Source organism: Lepidochelys kempii, chromosome 5, assembly GCF_965140285.1.
Source record: "Lepidochelys kempii isolate rLepKem1 chromosome 5, rLepKem1.hap1, whole genome shotgun sequence".
In the NCBI taxonomy this organism is placed as follows: domain Eukaryota; kingdom Metazoa; phylum Chordata; order Testudines; family Cheloniidae; genus Lepidochelys; species Lepidochelys kempii.
Window position 1 is genome coordinate 73,911,414 of NC_136384.1, and position 21,035 is coordinate 73,932,448.

The following is a 21,035-nucleotide window of genomic DNA, read 5'->3' on the forward strand; positions in this document are numbered from 1 at the left end:
GTACTGTAGTGCAATCTCTTTATCATGAAAGTTGAACTTACAAATGTAGAATTATGTACAAAAAACCCCTGCATTCAAAAATAAAACAATGAAAACTTCAGAGCCTACAAGTCCACTCAGTCCTACTTCTTGTTCAGCCAATCGCTCAGACAAACAAGTTTGTTTACATTTTCAGGAGATAATGCTGCCTGCTTCTTAATTAAAATGTTACCTGAAAGTAAGAACAGACATTAACATGGCACTATTGTAGCCAGTGTTGCAATGTGTTTACATGCCAGATGCGCTAAAGATTTATATGTTCCTTGATGCTTCAACCACCATTCCAGAGGATGTCTCCATGCTGATGACAGGTTCTGCTTGATAACGATCCAAAGCAGTGCAGACCAACACATGTTAATTTTCATCATCTGAGTCAGATACCACCAGCAGAAGGTTTTTTTTTTTTTGGTTCGGGTTCTCTAGTTTCTGCATCAGTGTTGCTCTTTTAAGACTTCTGAAAGCATGCTTCACACCTCATCCCTGTCAGATTTTGGAAGGCACTTCAGATTCTTAAATCTTGGGTTGAGTGCTGTAGCTATCTTTAGAAATTTCACATTGGTACCTTCTTTGCATTTTGTTAAATTTGCTGTGAAAGTGTTCATAAAACGAACATGTGCTGGGTCATCATCTGAGACTTCTATAACATGAAATATATGGCAGAATACGGGTAAAACAGAGCAGGAGAGATACAATTCTCCCCCAGGGAGTTCAGTCACAAATTTAGTTAACACATTTTTTTTTAACAAGCGTCATCAGCATGGAAGCACGTCCTCTGGATCAATGGCCAAAGCATGAAGAGGCATATGAATCTTTAGCACATCTGGCACGTAAATATCTTGTGATGCCAGCTACAACAGTGCCATGCGAATGCCTGTTCTTTCAGGTGACATTGTAATTAAGAAGTGGGAAGCATTATCTCCTGTAAATGTAAACAAACTTGTTTCTCTTAGTGATTGGCTGAACAAGATATAGGACTGAATGGACTTGTAGGCTCTAAAGTTTTACATTGTTTTGTTTTTGAGTGCAGTTGTGTAACAAACAGAAAAAAACAACTTATGTATGTAAATTGCACTTTCATGATAGAGAGATTGCACTACAGTACTTGTATGAGGGGACTTGAAAAATACTATTTCTTTTCTTTATTTGTAATCAAAAATATAAAGTGAGCTCTGTACACTTTGTGTTATAATTGAAATTGATATATTTGAAAATGTAGAAAACCATCCAAAAATACTAAATACATTTCAATTGATATGCTATTGTTTAGCAGTGCGATTAATCACGATTAATTTTTTAAATTGCGGTTCATTTTTTGTAGTTAATCATGTGAGTTAACTGTGATTAAGCAACAGCCCTAATTCAAACCAGCTGGACCCATTTAGGAAGGGCAGACCCTATGCTTTTTAGCAAAACGATTTATAATTTTCCTCATTCTGTCCCTCCAGAAATAGTCCCTCTTACTTCCATGTAGTTTAGTGGAGAAAAAAAGATTTCTTCCCCATCTCCCCAAACAAACCTATTCCTAGATTTTAAATATGGCAGGTGTGCAATAGAGGGCTGGGGTGGGAGAGAACAGGTGGCTGCTGCTGAGAAAAGGGGAGAAACTAAGAGCAACACCATCTTCAGCACCTCTCTTCCACTTGTGTGAGGCCTCTCCATGTGGCTTCTCTTCTCTTTTGACAAAGCGCAGTACATGCAGTCACCATGGGGATAGGGTCATCATTTATGAACAAAACTGACATGCAATGAATCTTTCACCTTTCTGTTTATGCTATGGACATAAGAAGGAGGTAGACACTTCAAAAAGTCTCCAAGCAGGAGAGCTGTAATGAAGAAATGTAAAGGTTGACATGAGATTGATTAAAAAAAAAAAAGCCCTAAACATGTATATATTTTTTATAAAACGTAGGTAAAAGACATGATAAGGATATTTAGTTCAAATACAATTTACACTACCAGAGCACATTAAGGCCATGCTCCTGCACAGCATTTGCATCTGAGCAGTACCAGTCAGTTAAATGGGACTGCTCACATCCATTAGCACCTAGCCATGGTGACTGGAATTCTATAAACAGGACCCAGGTATACCACACTTTATTTCGCGGTCACAGACTAACACTGAATTCACACCTTGCCAGAAAACTGTGCTTCTGAGTCTAGATTCAGAAGGGGGACTTAGGCATCTAAGCATAGGTGCTGGAACTAGCCGTGCTGGGGCTGCTGCCGTACCCCCTGGCTTGAAGTAGTTTCCATTATATGTAGGCTTTACAATTAATGGTTCAATGGCTCACAGCACCCCACCCCCCCATAAAAATTGTTCCAGTACCCCTGAACCTAAGTGCCTATTAAGTCCAACATTGGCATTTACACAACCAACCCTCAGACCCCAAGGGACTTTAGAAGCCTACAGGGTTAGGTGTCAACTATGTTTTTACCTTAAAATCCCAGAAGTGCCTAAATTTCAGTGGCTGGGCACAAACACTGTCACCTAAGTCCTGATGATGTCCAGCAGCTCACTACCTAGCTCATGGCTAAATCTTGGTGGGATTCACAAACCAGGTTCTCCCTCCCTCTCTTGCTTTGGGACCCAATCCAGTAGGCATGCTCTGAATAAGCCTACATTTGCTGGAAGAGGTGGCCCCCTTGTACCCAGTGTGGGATATGGGGGTTTGAATCCCCACTCTGTCTGATATGGAGCAAGGACGTGAACCCAGGTCTCTCACATAAGTGCCCTAACCACTGGGCTGTTGAGTATTCCAGAATGGATCTCTCTGTCTCCCCTGTTGAAACTGTTCCATTGTGTATGTACGGCTAGTCATTTCACCAAAGAGAGAGAATAGCTCCACACACACACAATTGACACTTCCCTCAATCTGCCCCTCCTCCCCTCAGTTTATCCTGGAGAAATACCTTTAAAATTAATCTAGCAGAATGGAAATAACCAAATTGCAAATTCTATTGCAAATAGAAATGGTGAAAGCTCTATAAACGTAAATAGTGCTTCATTTTATGTATTTGCACAGGAAGATATATAAAGAACAATGGACACTTAAAATTTGTGCAGATTTACCTTTGCAAAAAATTAACATTAGTATGATATTCCCATGCTATTTCACAGGCAGAATTGTGTTGATTTTAGTAATGGTGATGGCCACTGCACACAGATAGCCAAGTTATAAAAGATCTTGTGCAGTGTTGTTGTAGCCGTGTTGGTCCCAGAATATTAAAGAAACGAGATGGGTGAGGTAATATCTTTTACTGAGCAAACTGCTGTTGGTGAGAGAGAGAACCTTTCAGAGCTGAAGAGTTCAGTATAGTTTGAAAGCTTCTATCACCATTAGAAGTTGGCCCAACAAAAGCTATTAACTCACTCACCTTGTCTCTTTTGTTGGTATCATAACCACAAGAGCAAAGCTTGAAAGATATCTCCAGCCATATTCACAGTTTTCCTGTGAAAAGACCCCATTGAAGTCAATAGGAAAATGGTTTATTTGGAGATATTACTAAGCACTCTAGTCAGCACTGTGGTAAAGTCAATGGACTCCATGCAGGCACAGATTCCTGACTGCATGGAACTATTTAGGATCCAGGTCTTATATAGTCCCAGTCAACATAGGATTTACCCAATGAAAACAATAAAAAAAAGAGTGGTAGGGGGATTTAATCCCAATATAAATGGGAACCATTTTCAAATTCAGAGTTCAATTTATTGTGAATGAATGCATTACATTTTTAAACACTTCCTTAAATCCCTGAAAGGTGTGTACTTATACTCCTGCAGAAGATGAGCCATTATACATATTCAAGATAATTCATTGTAATGTCGGAATATAAGGTTACAGGACACCTTATTCCAACAAAAAAGAGTGAATTCACTAGAGATATTGTAAATGGCAACATTTCAAAACAGAGTTAAATAGGTTTGTATAAAACTGATTACTTAAAACATACTTAAAGAAAAGCTGCATGTTGAGGCAAGTGGTCCCATGTATTAAATCTAAATGTTTCTAAATATGGGACTCAGTCCTATACCACTAATTCATGACCATTCATCATGAGCTAGATTTTCCACCTCTTACCCACACACTGGTGAACACTGTCATGAGTGGTGGAGATTACCCATAGGAATAAGAAGTGCATAATCAAGCTTCATGTAATTAACAGCTTTAGGACTGGGCCCATGATGTATAAGACTTCACTTAATTCCCCCTCAGATTAGGTCTTCCACCCCATCCTACTGTGATGTCAATGATCCCAGTCTTCAACTTTCGTGATCTGCAGACCCATAATTCCCACATGCACATCACAATCACAATACCTATTAAATGAGTCAGAAGAAGCCATGTTTTCCAGTTCCCATAATCAGGTTTATACCACTATACCTTTATTTTTTTCCAAATGAACTATTTGCCCTTAGCCTAGGAATGCCGCATGTTTGTGTTTTCCCCAGGAGCCACACCACTCACCTTTGGTAGTCGTGGAGCTGTATCATGACACTGTGGTCATCATTTCATAGTGACACTACATACTCAAGTAGTCCTTTATCACAATGCCCAAGATACATGTGGGCCTCTGCAGGATGTGCAACAGACTCTTGAATGAAGTGACAGTGGACAATTTCTTTCTTACTTCGATTTACAAAAAAAATCACGAAACCAATAGCAATAGTAGAATTGCACAATACCAAACATTTGGGTATTTCAGAGGCCAGCAATTAAACAACTTACCATGAAATTTCTTTTTATTTACGTTAGTTCTCATATGGTTTCTGTTTTCATGAGTGCCTCATTTACCCTCGCACAATATTCCGTGAGGTAGGGAAGCACTATTATTCCTATTCTACAGGTTGACAACCAAGTCACTGAGAGACTAAGTAACTTGTCCAAGCTCATACAAGAAGCCTGTGGTGCAGCAAGAAATTGAAGCCATTTACTAATTCCCAGGCTAATTCCCTAACTACTTGATCCCCCTACCTCCCCTCTGTGCTGCTAACCTGAGAGAAAAGAATGCTAGCACTTCACCCCCTTGGTGTGAGTCTTCACTGCTCATTCATAGATCCTTGTACTGCTCATTATTTACCAATAATATTAAGTGTCTAAATTCACTCAAGAGTCTATATATTTGCAAAAGAGGATTGACTCTTCTGCCCAGTCAAGTGCAATATGTGGGTTCTTATCAGTTTAAGGTAATGTGCCTTAAAGATTCTGGGATGACCACAGAATTCACTGTAAATAAGCAAACAGGTATATACAGCATAAAACATTTTGTCAAGCAGATAATAAAAATGAACATAATGTAAATAATATGCTACAAAGAATATTCCTTTATAAGTAGATGGTATTCTACAGGTTTCAGAGTAGCAGCCGTGTTAGTTTGTATTCACAAAAAGAAAAGGAGGACTTGTGGCACCTTAGAGACTACCAAATTTATTTGAGCATAAGCTTTCGTTACACTACAGCTCACTTCATCAGATGCCTTCAGTGGAAAATACAGTGGGGAGATTTATATACATAGAGAACATGAAACAATGGGTGTTACCATACACACTGTAACTAGAGTGATCACTTAAGGTGAGCTATTACCAGCAGGAGAGCAGGGGGCGGAGGGGTCCTTTTGTAGTGATAATCAAGGTGGGCCGTTTCCAGCAGTTGACAAGAACGTCTGAGGAACAGTGGGGGGTGGGGGAGAATAAACATGGGGAAATAGTTTTACTTTGTGTAATGACCCATCCACTCCCAGTCTCTATTCAAGCCTAAGTTAATTGTATCCAGTTTGCAAATTAATTCCAATTCAGCAGTCTTTCGTTGGAGTCTGTTTTTGAAGATTTTGGTGAAGAATTGCAACTTTTAGGTCTGTAATCAAGTGACCAAAGAGATTGAAGTGTTCTCTGACTGGTTTTTAAATGTTATAATGCTTGACGTCTGATTTGTGTCCATTTATTCTTTTACGTAGAGACTGTCCAGTTTGGCCAATGTACATGGCAGAGGGGCATTGCTGGCACATGGCGGCATATATCACATTGGTGGATGTGCAGGTGAACAAGCCTCTGATAGTGTGGCTGATGTTATTAGGCCCTATGATGGTGTCTCCTGAATAGATATGTGGACACTGTTGGCAATGGGCTTTGTTGCAAGGATAGGTTCCTGGGTTAGTGGTTCTGTTGTGTGGTTGCTGGTGAGTATTTGCTTCAGGTTGGGGGGCTGTCTGTAAGCAAGGACTGGCCTGTCTCCCACGGTCTGTGAGAGTGATGGGTCTTCCTTCAGGATAGGTTGTAGATCCCTGATGATGCATTGGAGAGGTTTTAGGTGGGGGCTGAAGGTGACGGCTAGTGGCGTTCTGTTATTTTCTTTGTTAGGCTTATTCTACAGGAAGGCTCCAAAGCACTACATCTTACAATGTTGTTGGGGTGTTTTGGACCCTTAATGGAGAATACTTTTTTATAAAATAGGGGCTGTACCAATAAAATTGAAAGTGTTTTGATTTACACCACACAAAATTCTGTGCCTTTTATCTCAAATAAAGGTTTCCTCTAAATTCCTGTGGATGTAATTATTTACATAATGTATGATCTTTTCGGTGAGAACCAGAAGCATGTCAGGAGCTGTTGCAAGCGTAATTAAAACTCTACTATTCAGAAATATATAACAAACATCACAAGCATACATCACATCACACTATGAAACATATACCTCACAATGTGTGTGATGTACGCATTTCACTAAGTCATGCTATATGTTGAATAACGTATTGCCCACTGACACAGATACATTCACATTGATGTATGAACTGCTGGGCGAAGTAAATACTGTTAATCAGAGAGTTGTGATTTTCAGCCCCAACCCTGCCCCCAGTTTGGCCCCCTTAGCCACCGGTTTGTCCTCAGTCTGGGGATACATTAGCCTGCTGGAAGTATGTGGTAAACCTTAGGTTTTCACTTATGTTTTTTGTTTAATGTACATTGTGAGAAAACACGTTTTTAACTAAGATGTTCCACTCTCTCAATTTGCAACAGCTAAATAATGAGAAAATCAAATCTCCCTAAGCCTTCTCTCTAGAATAGTTATTGGGGGGTCTTCTATTTGGAGCCCCTCTTCTCTGCTTTGCAATTGTGCTGTTTTAGAAATAGACTTCCTTTTGTGCATTCCATTTCCCAGAGAAGGCAGGGATTATTAGCTCCAAAACTAAGCCAAGAGTGTGTGTCAGACTTTTTTGCCCATTTTAACATCCCATATTGATTTTTTATTTTTATGGTTTTTTATGTTTTTTTGTTTTTATCTATTGTTTTGATATTTTTATGCTACAGCACACCCCATCATCTTTTGGTACAGATATTTAGCAATAACATTATATTATATATATAAAGTTTAATTAGATCAAGTTGACAGTTGTGAATGGGTATTCCATAACAGCATATGAAGCAGACAAACTAATGTTAACTCACTTCTATCTCGATCCAGTAGGTCAAACTCATCTGCTTCATCAATTTACATGGAGATTGCCACAGGACCATGGTAAATTTAGCTATGGAAATTATGTTATTTTATATTATGTGTACTGTACCTTGAAATAGCTAAAGACTATTTATAGACAAGCAGCCATCTCATGTTCTGGCAGAGGAGACACACAAACATATCATGCTCTCTAATGGGGACTTTACTTTTGTTCCTTCTTTGTGGTCTTTGATTAATATAAAAGTCACTTATGCTGAAAGTATATCTTTGTATATGGAAAAACATATAAAGATTAACACTGACTATCTTGCAGCTCATGCTGTTTTATGCAAGGCTGATAACTTTGTTAGCTATCCCCATCAGTGATCGGTGGACAAGGAGCATTCTTTCCTTCTCTTGCATTATCACCAATAACAAAAATGCTACAGGCCCAATTATACCCTCAGTAACATCCATACAAGCCCAAAAGGTAATGAGGCCTCAGATGGCTAGCTGAGAACACAATGGTTTCTACAGCCATTAAAGACAAAACTTAATTTGTAGGATCATTAGTGCTAGCAATGATGCATGGGAATAACCTACTGGTCTCTCAGAGCAAAAGCTCCATTTGCAGAGGTGACAGATAGCTAATGATATCTGAGCTGGTGTTATTGGGATGACAAACATAGAAACATCAAAATGGGGGGTCATTTTTCAGACTAGAACCACACTTTAAACAGGGTTGAGAAGGTCTTTGCTAAAGTTGGCACTGAGCTGACATTAATACTTATACCAGTTGATTCAATACCTCCCTATTAAGCAGGTTCCAATTGAGGCAACTCCAGTTTCATTCAGTACCTCTGATTACCTGGCTTACTATTTATTTCAATTATTAGTTTATATTTAATTTAAAAAACTGAACAGTACAAGTTAATTTTTTATAAAAGAAAATACTTATGGAATATTCATTCATATCCATTGATAAAAGGCAGGTGGCTTTTGGATACAAGGCAGGTGGTCATACAGATTTTCTTAGGATACAGGAGCTGGTAGAGGATGTATAGGGCTGATCATGGAGCTCTAAGAGGAAATTACCCCTTCACCTAGTCTGAGAGGGTGGGAGATACTGCTTTTGTCACTGCTTTTTTTTTTTTTTTTTTTTTTAAAAAAAGATGCGAGAGGCTGTAAGGCGCAATCATCAGATGATTGGAGTTCCAGTAGCATCAACAAGCTGAAAAAGAGGTTCTAGACTTTGTTAGCTGGAAAGTGAAATTATTTAGGCGTTGTAAGGAACAGGTTAGGTCCTTGGAGTCTGCATAGGGAGGAAGCAGTTGCTAGGCACAGAGTGAAATGTAGCATTTCTGTTAATTTGGAAATAATGAGAGGAAATATAAAAATACTTTACACCTTTAATAACACATTCAGACCATACTAAACCAAATGAAGTAGTTTAGACATTCACATCAACGTTACCATCTGTGCAGATAGTGCAGTATTTCAGCTATATCAAATACTATGCCTGTAACAAGTGACAAGGGGCAAAAATGGTAGAGAGACTGTCGCAGCAAGGCAAGATCATGATTATATTATCCTGCTGCTGTATACCAAGTAAACTTCCAGTTTAAAGAAACAAACAAACTGACGAGGAAACAGTGAAAGTCAAATTTGATTTGACACTTGTCACACTTACTTTTTTAAACTTTTCATAGATTCTAAGATCTGAAGGAACTATTATGATCATCTTGTCTGACTTCCTGCACAATACATTTCATTCTGTAATTCACCCCATAATTCTACATCAAGCCCATAACTCCTAATTGAGCTGGAGCATCTTTTAGAAAGACATCCAGTCTTGACTCAGAAACTTCAAGTGATGGAGAATCCACCACATTCCTAAATAAGTTGTTCCAATGGATAATTTATACCTTATTTTTAGTCTGAGTTTGTCTAGCTTTAACTTCCAGGCACTGGATCTGGTTATACTTTTGCCTGCTAGACTGGATTGAAGAGCCTTCTACTATCAGAACCTTTTCCCCATAGACCACAATGAAGTCACCACTTAGCCTGCTCTTGAATAAACTAAATAGAATGGCTTCTCACTGTGAGGCAGGTTCTCCAGACCATTCACGTAGAACTCTTTTCTGAACTCTGTCCAATTTGTATTTTTAAAGTGTCGACACCCGAACTGAAAACAGTATTCCAGTAACTGTCTCACTAATAAAAAGAACCTTAGAGACTAACACATTTATTTGGGCATAAGCTTTTGTGGACTAAAACCCACTTCATCAGATGCATGGAGTGGAAAATACAGTAGGAAGATATTACACACACACACACACACACACACACACACACACAGAGAGAGCGAGCGCGCAAACATGAAAAGATGAAGGTTGCATACCAACTCAAACAGTGGTGTCAACTGTTTAAAATGCGCGACCCCGATTACCACTACAAAAGTGATTTTTCCTCCTGCTGATAATAGCCCACTGTAATTGATTTGTCTCTTTAGAGTTGGTAAGGCAACCCCTATCTTTTCATGTTCTCTGTATATCTGTCTATCTTCCTACAGTATTTTCTACTCCAGGCATTTGATGAAGTGGGTTTTAGCCCACAAAAGCCCAAATAAATTTGTTAGTCACTAAGGTGCCACAAGTACTCCTCATTGTGTTTGCTGATACAGACTAACACGGCTACCACTCTGAAACATGTCTCACTGTTATACACAGTGGTAATACCACCTCTTCCTTACTTCTACTCTATATTCCTCTGCTTATACATCCAAGGATCACACTAGCTTTAGCCACCACATCGCATTGACACATTATGTTCAGTTGATTACTTACTGTGGCCCCAAGCATTTTTTCTGAAGTACTGCTTTCCAAAATACAATTCCCCATCCTGTGAGACCTACATTTTTTGTTCATAATGGTATTTATGACCTTACATACCTTTGGCTCCCCTTTAGCTGTGTGAAAAACAGCAAACAAAAACACCGTGTTTTTTTCAAGGTTCAAGTGAACCCAGTTTACCAAACAATCCAGATTGCTCTGTAGAACTGAGCTGTCATTATTTACCGCTTCACAAATTTGTCACCTGAAAATTTTACCAAAAATGATGCTATCACTGATGGAAATATTAAATAGCACCAGATTAAGAATGCATTCCTGGATGCACCCCACTAGAAACACCCCCTTAGATGCCTCCCTATTTACAATTAATAGCTGATAGATATTAAAAAGTAAGTTTTTAATCCACTAATAGATCCATGGATTTTGTATAGTGGTATTTATTAATATCAGAATATACATGAGATAGTCATTTGACTTACAGGAATCTATGTAGAACATGTCAGTATAGTTACTATATTAATAGTTACCTCTATCAATTAAATTTCGAAAGTCATAAAAAATAGTTTGTCAAGACGTATTTGACATAAAACCAGCATCATTGCATCAATTATGCTACCATTCTTTATTATTTTTTTTTCTTTTACTGATTGCATCCCATATCAGCCTTTCCATGGTTTTGCCTTGGATCAAATGTCAAGATAATGTAGGCTTTTTTTAAGTATTGGCACAACATTAGCTTTTTTCCAGTCTCTAGACTTCCCCAATGTTCCAAGATTTGTCAAGAATTAACATTAATTACTCAGACAGTTCTTCAGCCAATTTTTTAAACTCTTGAATGCGGGTTATCTAGTTCTGTAGATTTAAAAATGTGTAGCTTTACACATAAAATATTAAATTCATATCAGTTTCCAAATTATTTTGTCAGCTTTTTTGATATTTTTAGCAATAGTTGAGAATAGAAGTCATTTCTGCACACAACCTAGTACTTCTTGGTCCAGATACACCAAACAGTACAGTAATGCCATGACGCCCATAAATTGCTCTGGCAGTCACATGACTATTGTATTTTCCTTCCATGCATTACATGAACTTGGGAGTTTGAGAAGTTGTATCATCACAGATACAGTTCTAGTTAATATCGTTTATGAAATGTATTTAAATAAAAAATGAAAATATGCATATTTTCTCTTACTTGTATTAGTTTATCTTTTTGCACTCATCCTACAACTCAAATGGATTCTAAAGTTTAAAATTTACCCACACTGGTGAACACTCTGAATAGTGACGATTACCCTTAACAAGGAAAGGTGCATAGTCAAGCTCCACGTGATTAAAAGCTTTAGGACTGGGCCCAGGATGTGTAAGACTTCCCTTATTTCCCTCACAGATTAAGTCTGCAACCTCATCCTAGTGTGATGTCAGTGGTCCCAGTCATCAACCTTCATGATTTAATTTTATAATAAATCCTATCTAATTTAAAAATATTTCAGTTTGTCACCTCTCACTCATCATGTTTCATGATCAAGAAACTTTATCACTATTCTTATTTCCTTTACTATCTGTTGCCCTAGACTGTACTCCCTCCAATTTAGCTATGTATTTCTTCAGCTGTACTGCATTAATTAACTCAGCGTCATTTAAACTATACATAGCTCAGATATTATTTTACACTTCATATTTCACCTCTTGACTTGATGCCTGATCTATCAAAATTATCCTGCAATACAGCTACCTCCTGTGTTTCTTATACACATTATAGCTTTAACTAAATCAATTTATTTACTGTGGGGCTTCATTCCTTGCCAGATTCCACAGACCACACACTTCCGACTCAAATTCTTTTTACCTGCTAGCCATTTAGTCACTCACTTTAATAAGCTACGTGACTCACCTTTAGAAAGTTTATACAATAATCCATAATTTCAGACAGACACAGATAAAGAATTTCCACTTTTAGGGAGGAGTTGCTATCAGTGGTTCCTGAACGGTGGCATATGGATCACTGGTGGTCTTCAAAGTGCTTTATTGTGATCAATGGAGAGATGGCCACTTGATCACTGCTAGAAGCAGCTGAAAACAGGACCACCGAGAAGTCTCCTGTAACCTTGAGGCAAAATCTTGGTATGTGTGAAACGCTTTACTGAAAGGAGATTAAAAGACTAGCACTCCCTGTCAATGCCAGAAAAAGAATGAATTCATAGGAGAGGAACCAAAGTGAATAAGGAAATCTCCCTAGACCCTCCCTCCCCCCCCAGTTAAGAGACTGAAAGAACAAAACATTTTTTAGCTAACAAGTGTGGGAGGAAAAGAAAAACTGTCTTTAAGTCTATAAAAAGTGAAAATGCAAGGACAAACAGGAATGATTTAGTGTGGTTGAATGGACCTGCCAAGTCCCGAGGAAAAGCACATTTTATACATCTAAATAAATAAGAGGTAGGTGCTACATCTTGGCAAGGGGGTAGACTAGATGATCCTCATAGTCCCTTTTAACCCTACAATTCTAAGTTTGAAATAGGACAAAACTGAGCAAATTAATACATATGTTGAATGCAAGGAAACAGACACCTAACAATGAGGTCTATTACCACTGTAAAATAGCCCCCAAGGGAGCAAGAGAAGCCCTTGCTTCATTTAAAACTCAAACGGATAAAACTGATAATGCAGCAAGATGAACAATCCTGCAGTGGAAGGTGGATAGATAAGATGACTTACATCTCTTCCACCTCTCATTTCTATTCTTTCCTTTTCTGCTTCTCGCATCATTCCAAATGGCTATATGCACCACACCAGTAGTTTGATTAACTAAGACAACTAAGATTTACAGTCTCCATCTAAAACTAATTAAAGAGAGCCAGGGTTGTGGTTTCTCTCTTAGCCAAACAGATTGCCACGTAGGAGCCACAAGCTTGAGAGCAACCTCAACGCACATGTGTTTAGCAGGCAAAATGGGAATTCCATATCACTTTCAAAATCTATTGAAAAATATGCAAGTCTTTTTATCTTCAAGTACCCTCTAGTGGCTGTTCAAGGTTACAATTGCTTCAGAGCAACCCAATAGTTGGCTCTGAAAGAATAACAGGTATTTATTTTTCTGGTTGTGAATTTTAATCAAAGGAGTACTCGTTTAACTGTTCTAGAATGTTTTTGTATTTATTGGAAGACATCATTCCATAAATAAGGAGTTATAACCTTGGGTATTATACCAGTTTTCTAAAAATGTAGTAATTATCACTAAAATAATTCATTTGGAAACAGATTTAGAACACACCTATTCATAAACCTTCAGAATTCTGATCATCTAAACACAGACACACACTTAATTAATCAACACATTTGCATAAATTAGAGTTGGTTGCAACTTGATTAGCTGAAATCAAAGAATTTTGATTTAGCTTTCAATATGAAAAAAATACTGAGTTTATTAAAACATCCTAAAGAGAACAAAAATTATGCATGCAGAGGATGTAGCCACACTTTTGGGTAGCATATATTAGCAAGCAGCCAAATTTACAATCACATATTAATAGATCAGCAGGCTGCAGATAATTCTTTAGTATTCCTTCATGTTAATAACAGGGGAAGTTATTTGGTAGAGGAACTTGATTAAGCCTTTGCCCATCCCTAAACAGAGCTGTTTGGCAAACCTCCTTTCCCATACAGGGCAGATGTCAGTGCATGGGTGGGATGGAGACTCAGTATCCTTCTTCCCATTATTGTGGTAGTAAGTCCTCTTCAGGAGAGCCACTTCCTGTGATTACTTTGTGACAGTTGTAAAAATGTCCCGAAGTGGTGTTGCATTTCTTTTGATGGAACAGTGACAATACAGCAGATGAAGCAGGGGACCAGGAGCACAAGTGGAAGCAGGCTTACAGTAGGCTTTAGCCATCCAACATCTATTTCCACGGAACTGAAAGAGTCAATAGCTGGGTCACTCTCTTTCTGCTGTTACTAGTGGGTGAGAGCTGCCAGGGACATTTTCCCAAGCATATTATAGCTTTCGTGAAAATATGAAACAATTAAGAAAAAGCTGAGAAGCATGTGTCTTGCTATTGCTAAAGGAAAAAATTAGACATTTTATTAAAAAAAATAGTTCAAGAAATGCAGTTGTATCAGATACTCACATAGCTTAAGGTGTGAGAGACTATATGCTATGACAATACATCTTCTACCTTGTGTGCAACTGTTTATATAGGTTACTTATGAGACAAAACACTATAAAATACTTGCCTGAAGTGAGGCATAAGAGAGACACTACGCATTCAAAGTAAAGACTTCACAACATGTAAGAGTAAACTGCACATAATAGAGATGAACATTATGTCAGATGTAAACTAAATCCCTGTGCACATGTGCAATAAATATCCCTCCTAATAAAGGGAAGCTAAATCCTCAATACAGCATTCAGAGCAATGGAGAGTTATGCAGTTCACAAGGCATGAAATAATGTCCTTTCATATGTGGCAACCAAGGAGCTCTGCAGCAGGAAAGATGGCTCTATTCTACAGATGGCACATGCAAAATTATTTCCATACCACAAATGACACAATGAAGAAAGAATTACGTGGCTGAAAAGCCTATGTAGCTCTTCTTTTATGCAAGTCATCTGCATCATTTTGTACATAAATGCACAGAATAAAATATAGGCAGTAATGTACAATTCTCTTCAGCATGTCCATGGGCATGGTTTCTGAAGATTATCAGAGCCCTTTTCCTTTCTGAAGGCCAGCAGTCCTACGCATCAGTGGCTGCTTACCATTCATCCCCACGCTTGAGATTTGCAGTAATGCAGTACAAGTTTGCCATCACTTCCAAAACACTACAGGGGGAAAGAAAAGGGAATGGAGAAAGAGAAAAGCAACAAGGGGTTAGATTACCAATGAAGCAGTCCATTCATGAATTAAACTATTACTATTGGACAAATGCATCATGAAACAGTGTCACCTGTTAATATATTTATGTGATGTTATCCATGATGTGACAAATTTATGATGTCACCACTTTGGGCATGGCAGGCATATAGCAGATTTAAAAAGGCAGACAAGGGTACAGACAGATTCTACTAAACAAATATTAAGAAAGAATAACACTCAAAACTAAAGTCACCTCATAGAGTGTCCCAACTTCCTGGTCTGGAGAAGGAGCAAAGGACTGATTCACATATATGAACTGTGAGGGAAGAAAACAGAAAGTGAAAAAATCTGCCTGGGGAGTTATCTTCCTACCTATGAGGAGCACTTTTTCAAATCTGTGCCCCTGGCAGGGATATGGTGAAGGCTACCTTCTGTTCACCATATTTACCTCTCTTTACACCTTGAAAATTCTGCATCAGAGCCACCATTATTTAGGGAGAGAGGTACTGCATGGAACCTACCAATTCTGTTCTTTAACTGGCCAACAGGGTCTTTGCTGGAACAATGTGAGACACCCCCGCTTCCCCAGAGTCTGAGCATGCTACCCATTTGTACTAGGACCTGCAATCATGCACTTGTCTTGCACACTGCCATCAAGCCAATGGTCTGGTCCTCACTCTTTTGCTTTGAATATCCAACACCAAGACCTCCTGTCTAGTGTAAAATTTTTTGCATCAAACATACCCATGGAAACTTTTATCTAGGGGTGAAAGTAACATAAAAGTGTTACCAGTAATTTCAGGGCCTCGGGTAGAAGGGGTGGGGCTGGGGATCAGCCTCCCACAGCCAGCCCTTCTGCGCTGCCCAGCCCTCAGGAAGTGATTTAAAAGACCCAGGGCTCCGTCTGCTGCTGTAGTAGCGGCAGCCAGGAGCCCCAAGCCCTTTTAAATCGCCGGGCCCTGGGGCAGCTGCCCCTTTTGCCGCCCCTTCTAGTGAAGGCCTGCTAAATCAACAGCAGAGCGCTCTCCAGTTGACTTCCTTACTCCACCTCTCTGAGAAGAGTAAGGTAAGTTGACGGAAGAGCATCTCCCATCGACGCAGTGCAGCGAAGACACTGCGGTAAGTCGACCTAAGCTACGTTGACTCCTTTTACATGATTCATGTAGCTGGAGTAGTGTAACTTAGGTCGATTTACCCCGCTAGTGTAGACAAGACCTAAGTGCTGAAAACGTCTAAGTTTATTAAAAGAAAACCAGGAACTGGCCTCCAGGGGAACAGGAGTGTCTGAGACTGATGGTAAGACCATAGATGTATGTATCTATATTATTATTAATCATTTGTATTACTATAGTGCCTGGGAGCCCTAGGACCTTGGTGCGCTAGGCACTATACAATTGCATAAGGAAAATGCAATAGCTTTTATTTAATATAAGGGTTTTGAGATTTTTTCCTGTATGCACTACAATGATTTGTGTTTTCCTTATGTTTTATTATATATGTATTTCACTTCCTTCACTTATTTAGACAGCTGAATTTGTGCTTAGCCTAGCTAGGCTAACCTCATCCTAAGGCAGTGGTCCCCAACCTTTCAGTGGGAATAGCATATTCCTATTCCCAGGAGACTGTGGCAGGCGCCAGACACCCTGCTGCCGAAATGCCGCCGAGAAACGGCAACGCTTCTCGGCAGCATTTCGGTGGGCTGTTCTCTGGCGGCCACGCTCGGTGACAGCATTTCGGCGGCGTGGTGTCCTGCAGGCACAGACAACTGCCTCAGCAGGTGCCACTGCACCCACAGGCACTATGTTGGGGACCCCTGTCCTAGGGTGACCAGACAGCAAGTGTGAAAAATCGGGACGCAGGTGTGGGGGGGCTAATAGGTGCCTATATAAGACAAAGCCCCAAATATCAGGACTATCCCTATAAAATCGGGACATCTGGTCACCCTACCTCACCCCAATGTAGACCCATCTAGGTCAATGGAAAAATGCTTCTGGTGAGGTAGCTAACTTTGTTTTTGGAGCTGGTGTTCCTGCACTGATGGAAAAACCCCTTCCCTAGTGCAGGCTGCAGCTGCATTCTGGGGTGATGCTAACATAGCTTTGCAACCGTAGGGGCTCCAAGGTCAGGAAGTACTACCAGCCCCTTCTGTTCTCAGGTTCCCGGTGGAGAGTTCCCTTGTCACCATACAAAGCAACTTACACAATTAAGAAGCAGGCAACATGATGCCATCACGGACTGCAGCCTTGCCAGCTCCACACGCCCCGCACTTCAACACCCTTTTATTACCTGGCACGTCTACAAGGCACCAAGCAGCCCCAGTGCCCACCGCATCTTTCCCCGGCTCAGAGAGTAAACAAGGCAAGGCACGTACCAGCTGCTCCGAGGCCACCAGCTTGAGGAACTTCTTGATGAAGTCAATGAGCCCCTGGATGGTGCGGGTCCTCTCCACGGCCCACTTCTTGTTCTTCATGATCGGCGTGTCCCCCACAGCCTTCAGCAGGACGTCAACTAGGGCGAAAGCAGAGACTGAGCGAAGGAAACCAGCCCCCGCGCACCTGCCTGCCGCAGAGGCAGGAGCCCCGCCCCGAGGCACAGGCAGCCCGCCGCACCGACAGCGCAACAGCGACAGGCCCCGCCCCTTCGCGCCGGCCCACCCGCGGCCGGGAGATACCAAGGCGCCCGTACGACGGGGCTGGAGCATTTTCTCCTCGTCTCTCCCCCCCCCGCCCCGATCGTATCCTCTGCCTTTTTCTAATTGGTTAAACTAGCTGAAGTAGGCGGCTCATTCTTTCACCCGATTGGCCAATGCGCCTGGCAATCAGAGCGAACCCAGGATCTCGCCCCGCCCCCAGAGCAATCATTCCTTTTCCTATTACTTTTCTTCTTGGTGTCCTCGGCGGGTTCCTCGGTCACCGGGGAGCCGGCTGAAGGGGGAGCCGGCTCGGCAACCCCCACCGCAGTTCCCCCATTCGGGGGCTCTTCTCCACATTCGCCTCGGCTACTATCCTGAGGAGAGAGCAGTAGCTGCTTCTCCACTTCCGCCATATTGCTTACAGGCAAGTAAGGGCGGACGTGACGTGACCCATATTAACTCCTGGCAGGGGCCACTGAGATCACGTGACCGAAGGGCACCATTCCCAGCGAATGTTGACAATCGCGATGAGCCGCACCGCCTTGTCAGGTGACTTCGTGTCACGTGGGCAGCGGGAGCGGTTCTGTTTCCGCTCTGGGCCCGAGTCGTGGGGCAGCTGCTGCTCGGGTGAAGGGGGAGGGGCAGAGCTCGCAGTGACCCGGCCGGCTGGAGCGGCCTCCTCCCGCCGCCTCACCATGATCAAAGCGATCCTCATCTTCAACAACCACGGCAAACCCCGGCTCTCCAAGTTCTACCAGCGCTATGTACGGGGGCGGGCGCGGGGCGCGGGGCGCGGCGGCGGCGGCGGGCGGGGGGTCTCTGTCTCTCTGAGATTGTCCCGCCCTAGGAGTGTGGCCAGTCCGGGGCCTCAGGAGGCTGTTGAGAGGCGGGGTGCGGATAGGGGCAGTAGCGAGGAGTGGGAAGGGCCGGGCAGTGGGTCTGTGCCGTGGGCTGCCTTCCCCATCAGGGTGCAGCCCCTGCTCTGGGGGACGGTGCAGTGATTAGCCCGCCGGAGCGCAGCTCAGAGGTGACCCCTTGTCACTCTGCCCGCTTCCCAGCACCCGCCGGCCTGAGCCATGGGTCCAGGCGACTCTTGTGCAGGGTGGCGGATGCAGGCTCCCTGTAGGCGGGCCGGCGACTTCTCGCTGGTAGGTGGTTGGGTGTTGGCGGGTCTTGGTATCAGCAGGCAATTGATGTGATCTGGGTCTCTTTGGGGTTGGTGGCCCATGTCTGACTTCAGGGCTTGTCTGCACTAGGAAGTCTTATTGTTTGAACTATACGAGTAGAATTAAAGCAGTAACCCCCTAGTGTAGATGCAGTAAAACGGGTATAAAAGTGCTTATACAAGTATGGTTTATTCTAGATTAGAAAGGGAAATAAATTATACCAGTGTTAGGTACCTTTGTACTGGTATAACTGCATCCATAGTGGGCTTAAAATGGTATCAGTATAACGATAAAAATCACAACTGCATCTGACATACCCATATGGTAGTCCAGAGCTTAGAACTGTATCTACAATACAGTAGTTGATTATGGCACAGGCACTTCCAGTGCGAATTAGCCAAAATCATGCACCACCAATACTGAGGCTCCCAGTAACAGTGATTGATACTGACTATGTGATAAGCGAAGATGATTTTCCAGTACGTTGCTTAGATGCAGACCTGGAACTGAGCTAAATACCTGATTCTGACCACCTTTTAATTTTTTTGGGTGTGTGTCTAATTCATATCCAAACTTGGTAACTCAGGATCTCTTATAATTTGGGGTAAAAGGCAATGTTCCCTCTAATTTTTTACATCCATGTGCCGAATGAGTTCTATTTTGTGCACCAATATGGAGGTGATGTGTGGTGGGGGTGGGGCCGAGGGGTTTGGAGTGTGGGAGGATGCTCAGGTCTAGGGCAGAGGGTTGGGCTTGGGGTGCAGGGGGGTGAGGGCTCTGGCTGGAGGTGTGGGCTCTGAGGATGAGGGTTTTGGGGTGCATACTGCCCCGGGGCTGCGGTGGAGAGAGAGGACTTAAAGGGAACTTAGGTAAGAGGATGTTGGGCAGACAGAGGATGGACACTGATAATAGGTTTCATGTTAAGGTTTGTAGTGAAACTATGGGTTTCTAGTATTTCAGAAATTAAAACAATAGTCTTAATATTCATTTTAAATAGTTATATCTGTTTAATGTGTTTGAATCATAATTCTTTTAAAAATTTAAAAATCATGATAGGTGATAACGTGGTTTATATGGTTTTCTTCTGATATGCCATACTGTCTTAAAATTAGAGATGTGATGTAGAGACATTATATATTCTTCTTTGAAATACAAGAAAATATATTCAAATCAATTACTTTTCCCAAAGTACTTTTTTAACCTTTTATAACCTAATTGATTCATAGCTGACCAAATTTATAGAGACAGAGACCTCAGCCATCTGCTGTTCCTTTTTGCTCACAGTCCAAAATATTGCACCAACTTGTATATGAAATAATAAGTGACCATTAATTATGTCTGTTAATAATACTGTCCAGGACTGTTAAATAGTTATTCTAAACCAAGTGTTTTTTTTGAGAGATGATTTTACAAGAAAAAACAGAAGCTCTCAAGCTTTCCCACCCGACTGACAATTTTGTTTGACCAAAAATCATTCATGCACTATTTCTGTCATAAACAGTTTAATATCAAAACAAAATTTATTTTGAAGGTGAAGGAATATAGAATTCTGACTTCCCATAAAAATGATTTACAGCTTTAACTATGGAGCCGTTACTGCAGATTCATAGTAATTGTCTAAAATATTGGAAAAAAGAATTAAAATCTTAAACAATATGCTTTGGAGAGTTCTTTTACGCTCCTTTCTGTATCTCTTGTGCACCATTACGTGCCTCTGTAGTTACAGAGATGCTAGCGTTGAGAACATGAGAAAAAGGCTTACAGCCTTTGGTAGAGGTCAGTCAGCAAACTTTTTTTCTGTAAACTCCTATAGTATTAGAAAAGTGATGATTCTCATACAAAGGAAAAAAATTAATGAACAGCAGCAGATGCTGAACAGTGAAATCTTCAGTGAGCTTAAACTCAAAAAGGAAGCTTACAAGAAGTGGAAATTTGGACAGATGACTAGGGAGGAGTATAAAAATATTGCTAGAGCATGTGGGGTGTTATCAGGAAGGCCAACGCACAACTGGAGTTGCAGCTAGCAAGGGATGTGAAGGGTAACAAGAAGGGTTTCTACAGGTATG

At 41.1% G+C, this 21,035-nt stretch overlaps 2 protein-coding genes across 4 annotated transcripts in view; one reads left to right on the forward strand and one right to left on the reverse strand.

Annotated features, from left to right (window-relative positions):
• AP3S1 (adaptor related protein complex 3 subunit sigma 1) overlaps window positions 1-21,035 on the forward strand; it is a 148,028-nt gene that overhangs the window by 86,850 nt on the left and 40,143 nt on the right. Inside the window, exon 1 of one of the 3 annotated variants that reach the window (XM_073344745.1) lies at window positions 18,333-18,567. The exons of 1 other annotated variant lie outside the window; for it this stretch is intronic. In XM_073344745.1, the coding sequence (XP_073200846.1) occupies window positions 18,499-18,567 (69 nt within the window). In that variant the 5' untranslated portion in view covers window positions 18,333-18,498. Of the gene's footprint in view, window positions 1-18,332; window positions 18,568-21,035 lie in introns of those variants that run through there. One more of the 3 variants, XM_073344744.1, reaches the window with a different exon arrangement.
• Window positions 8,865-18,223, reverse strand: ATG12 (autophagy related 12). The gene is made up of 4 exons (XM_073344752.2): window positions 18,048-18,223; window positions 17,543-17,679; window positions 15,425-15,487; window positions 8,865-15,137 (listed from the first exon to the last, which is right to left on the reverse strand). The coding sequence occupies exons 1-4, from the start codon at window positions 18,214-18,216 to the stop codon at window positions 15,078-15,080; spliced, it is 429 nt and encodes a 142-aa protein (XP_073200853.2). The 5' UTR covers window positions 18,217-18,223; the 3' UTR covers window positions 8,865-15,077.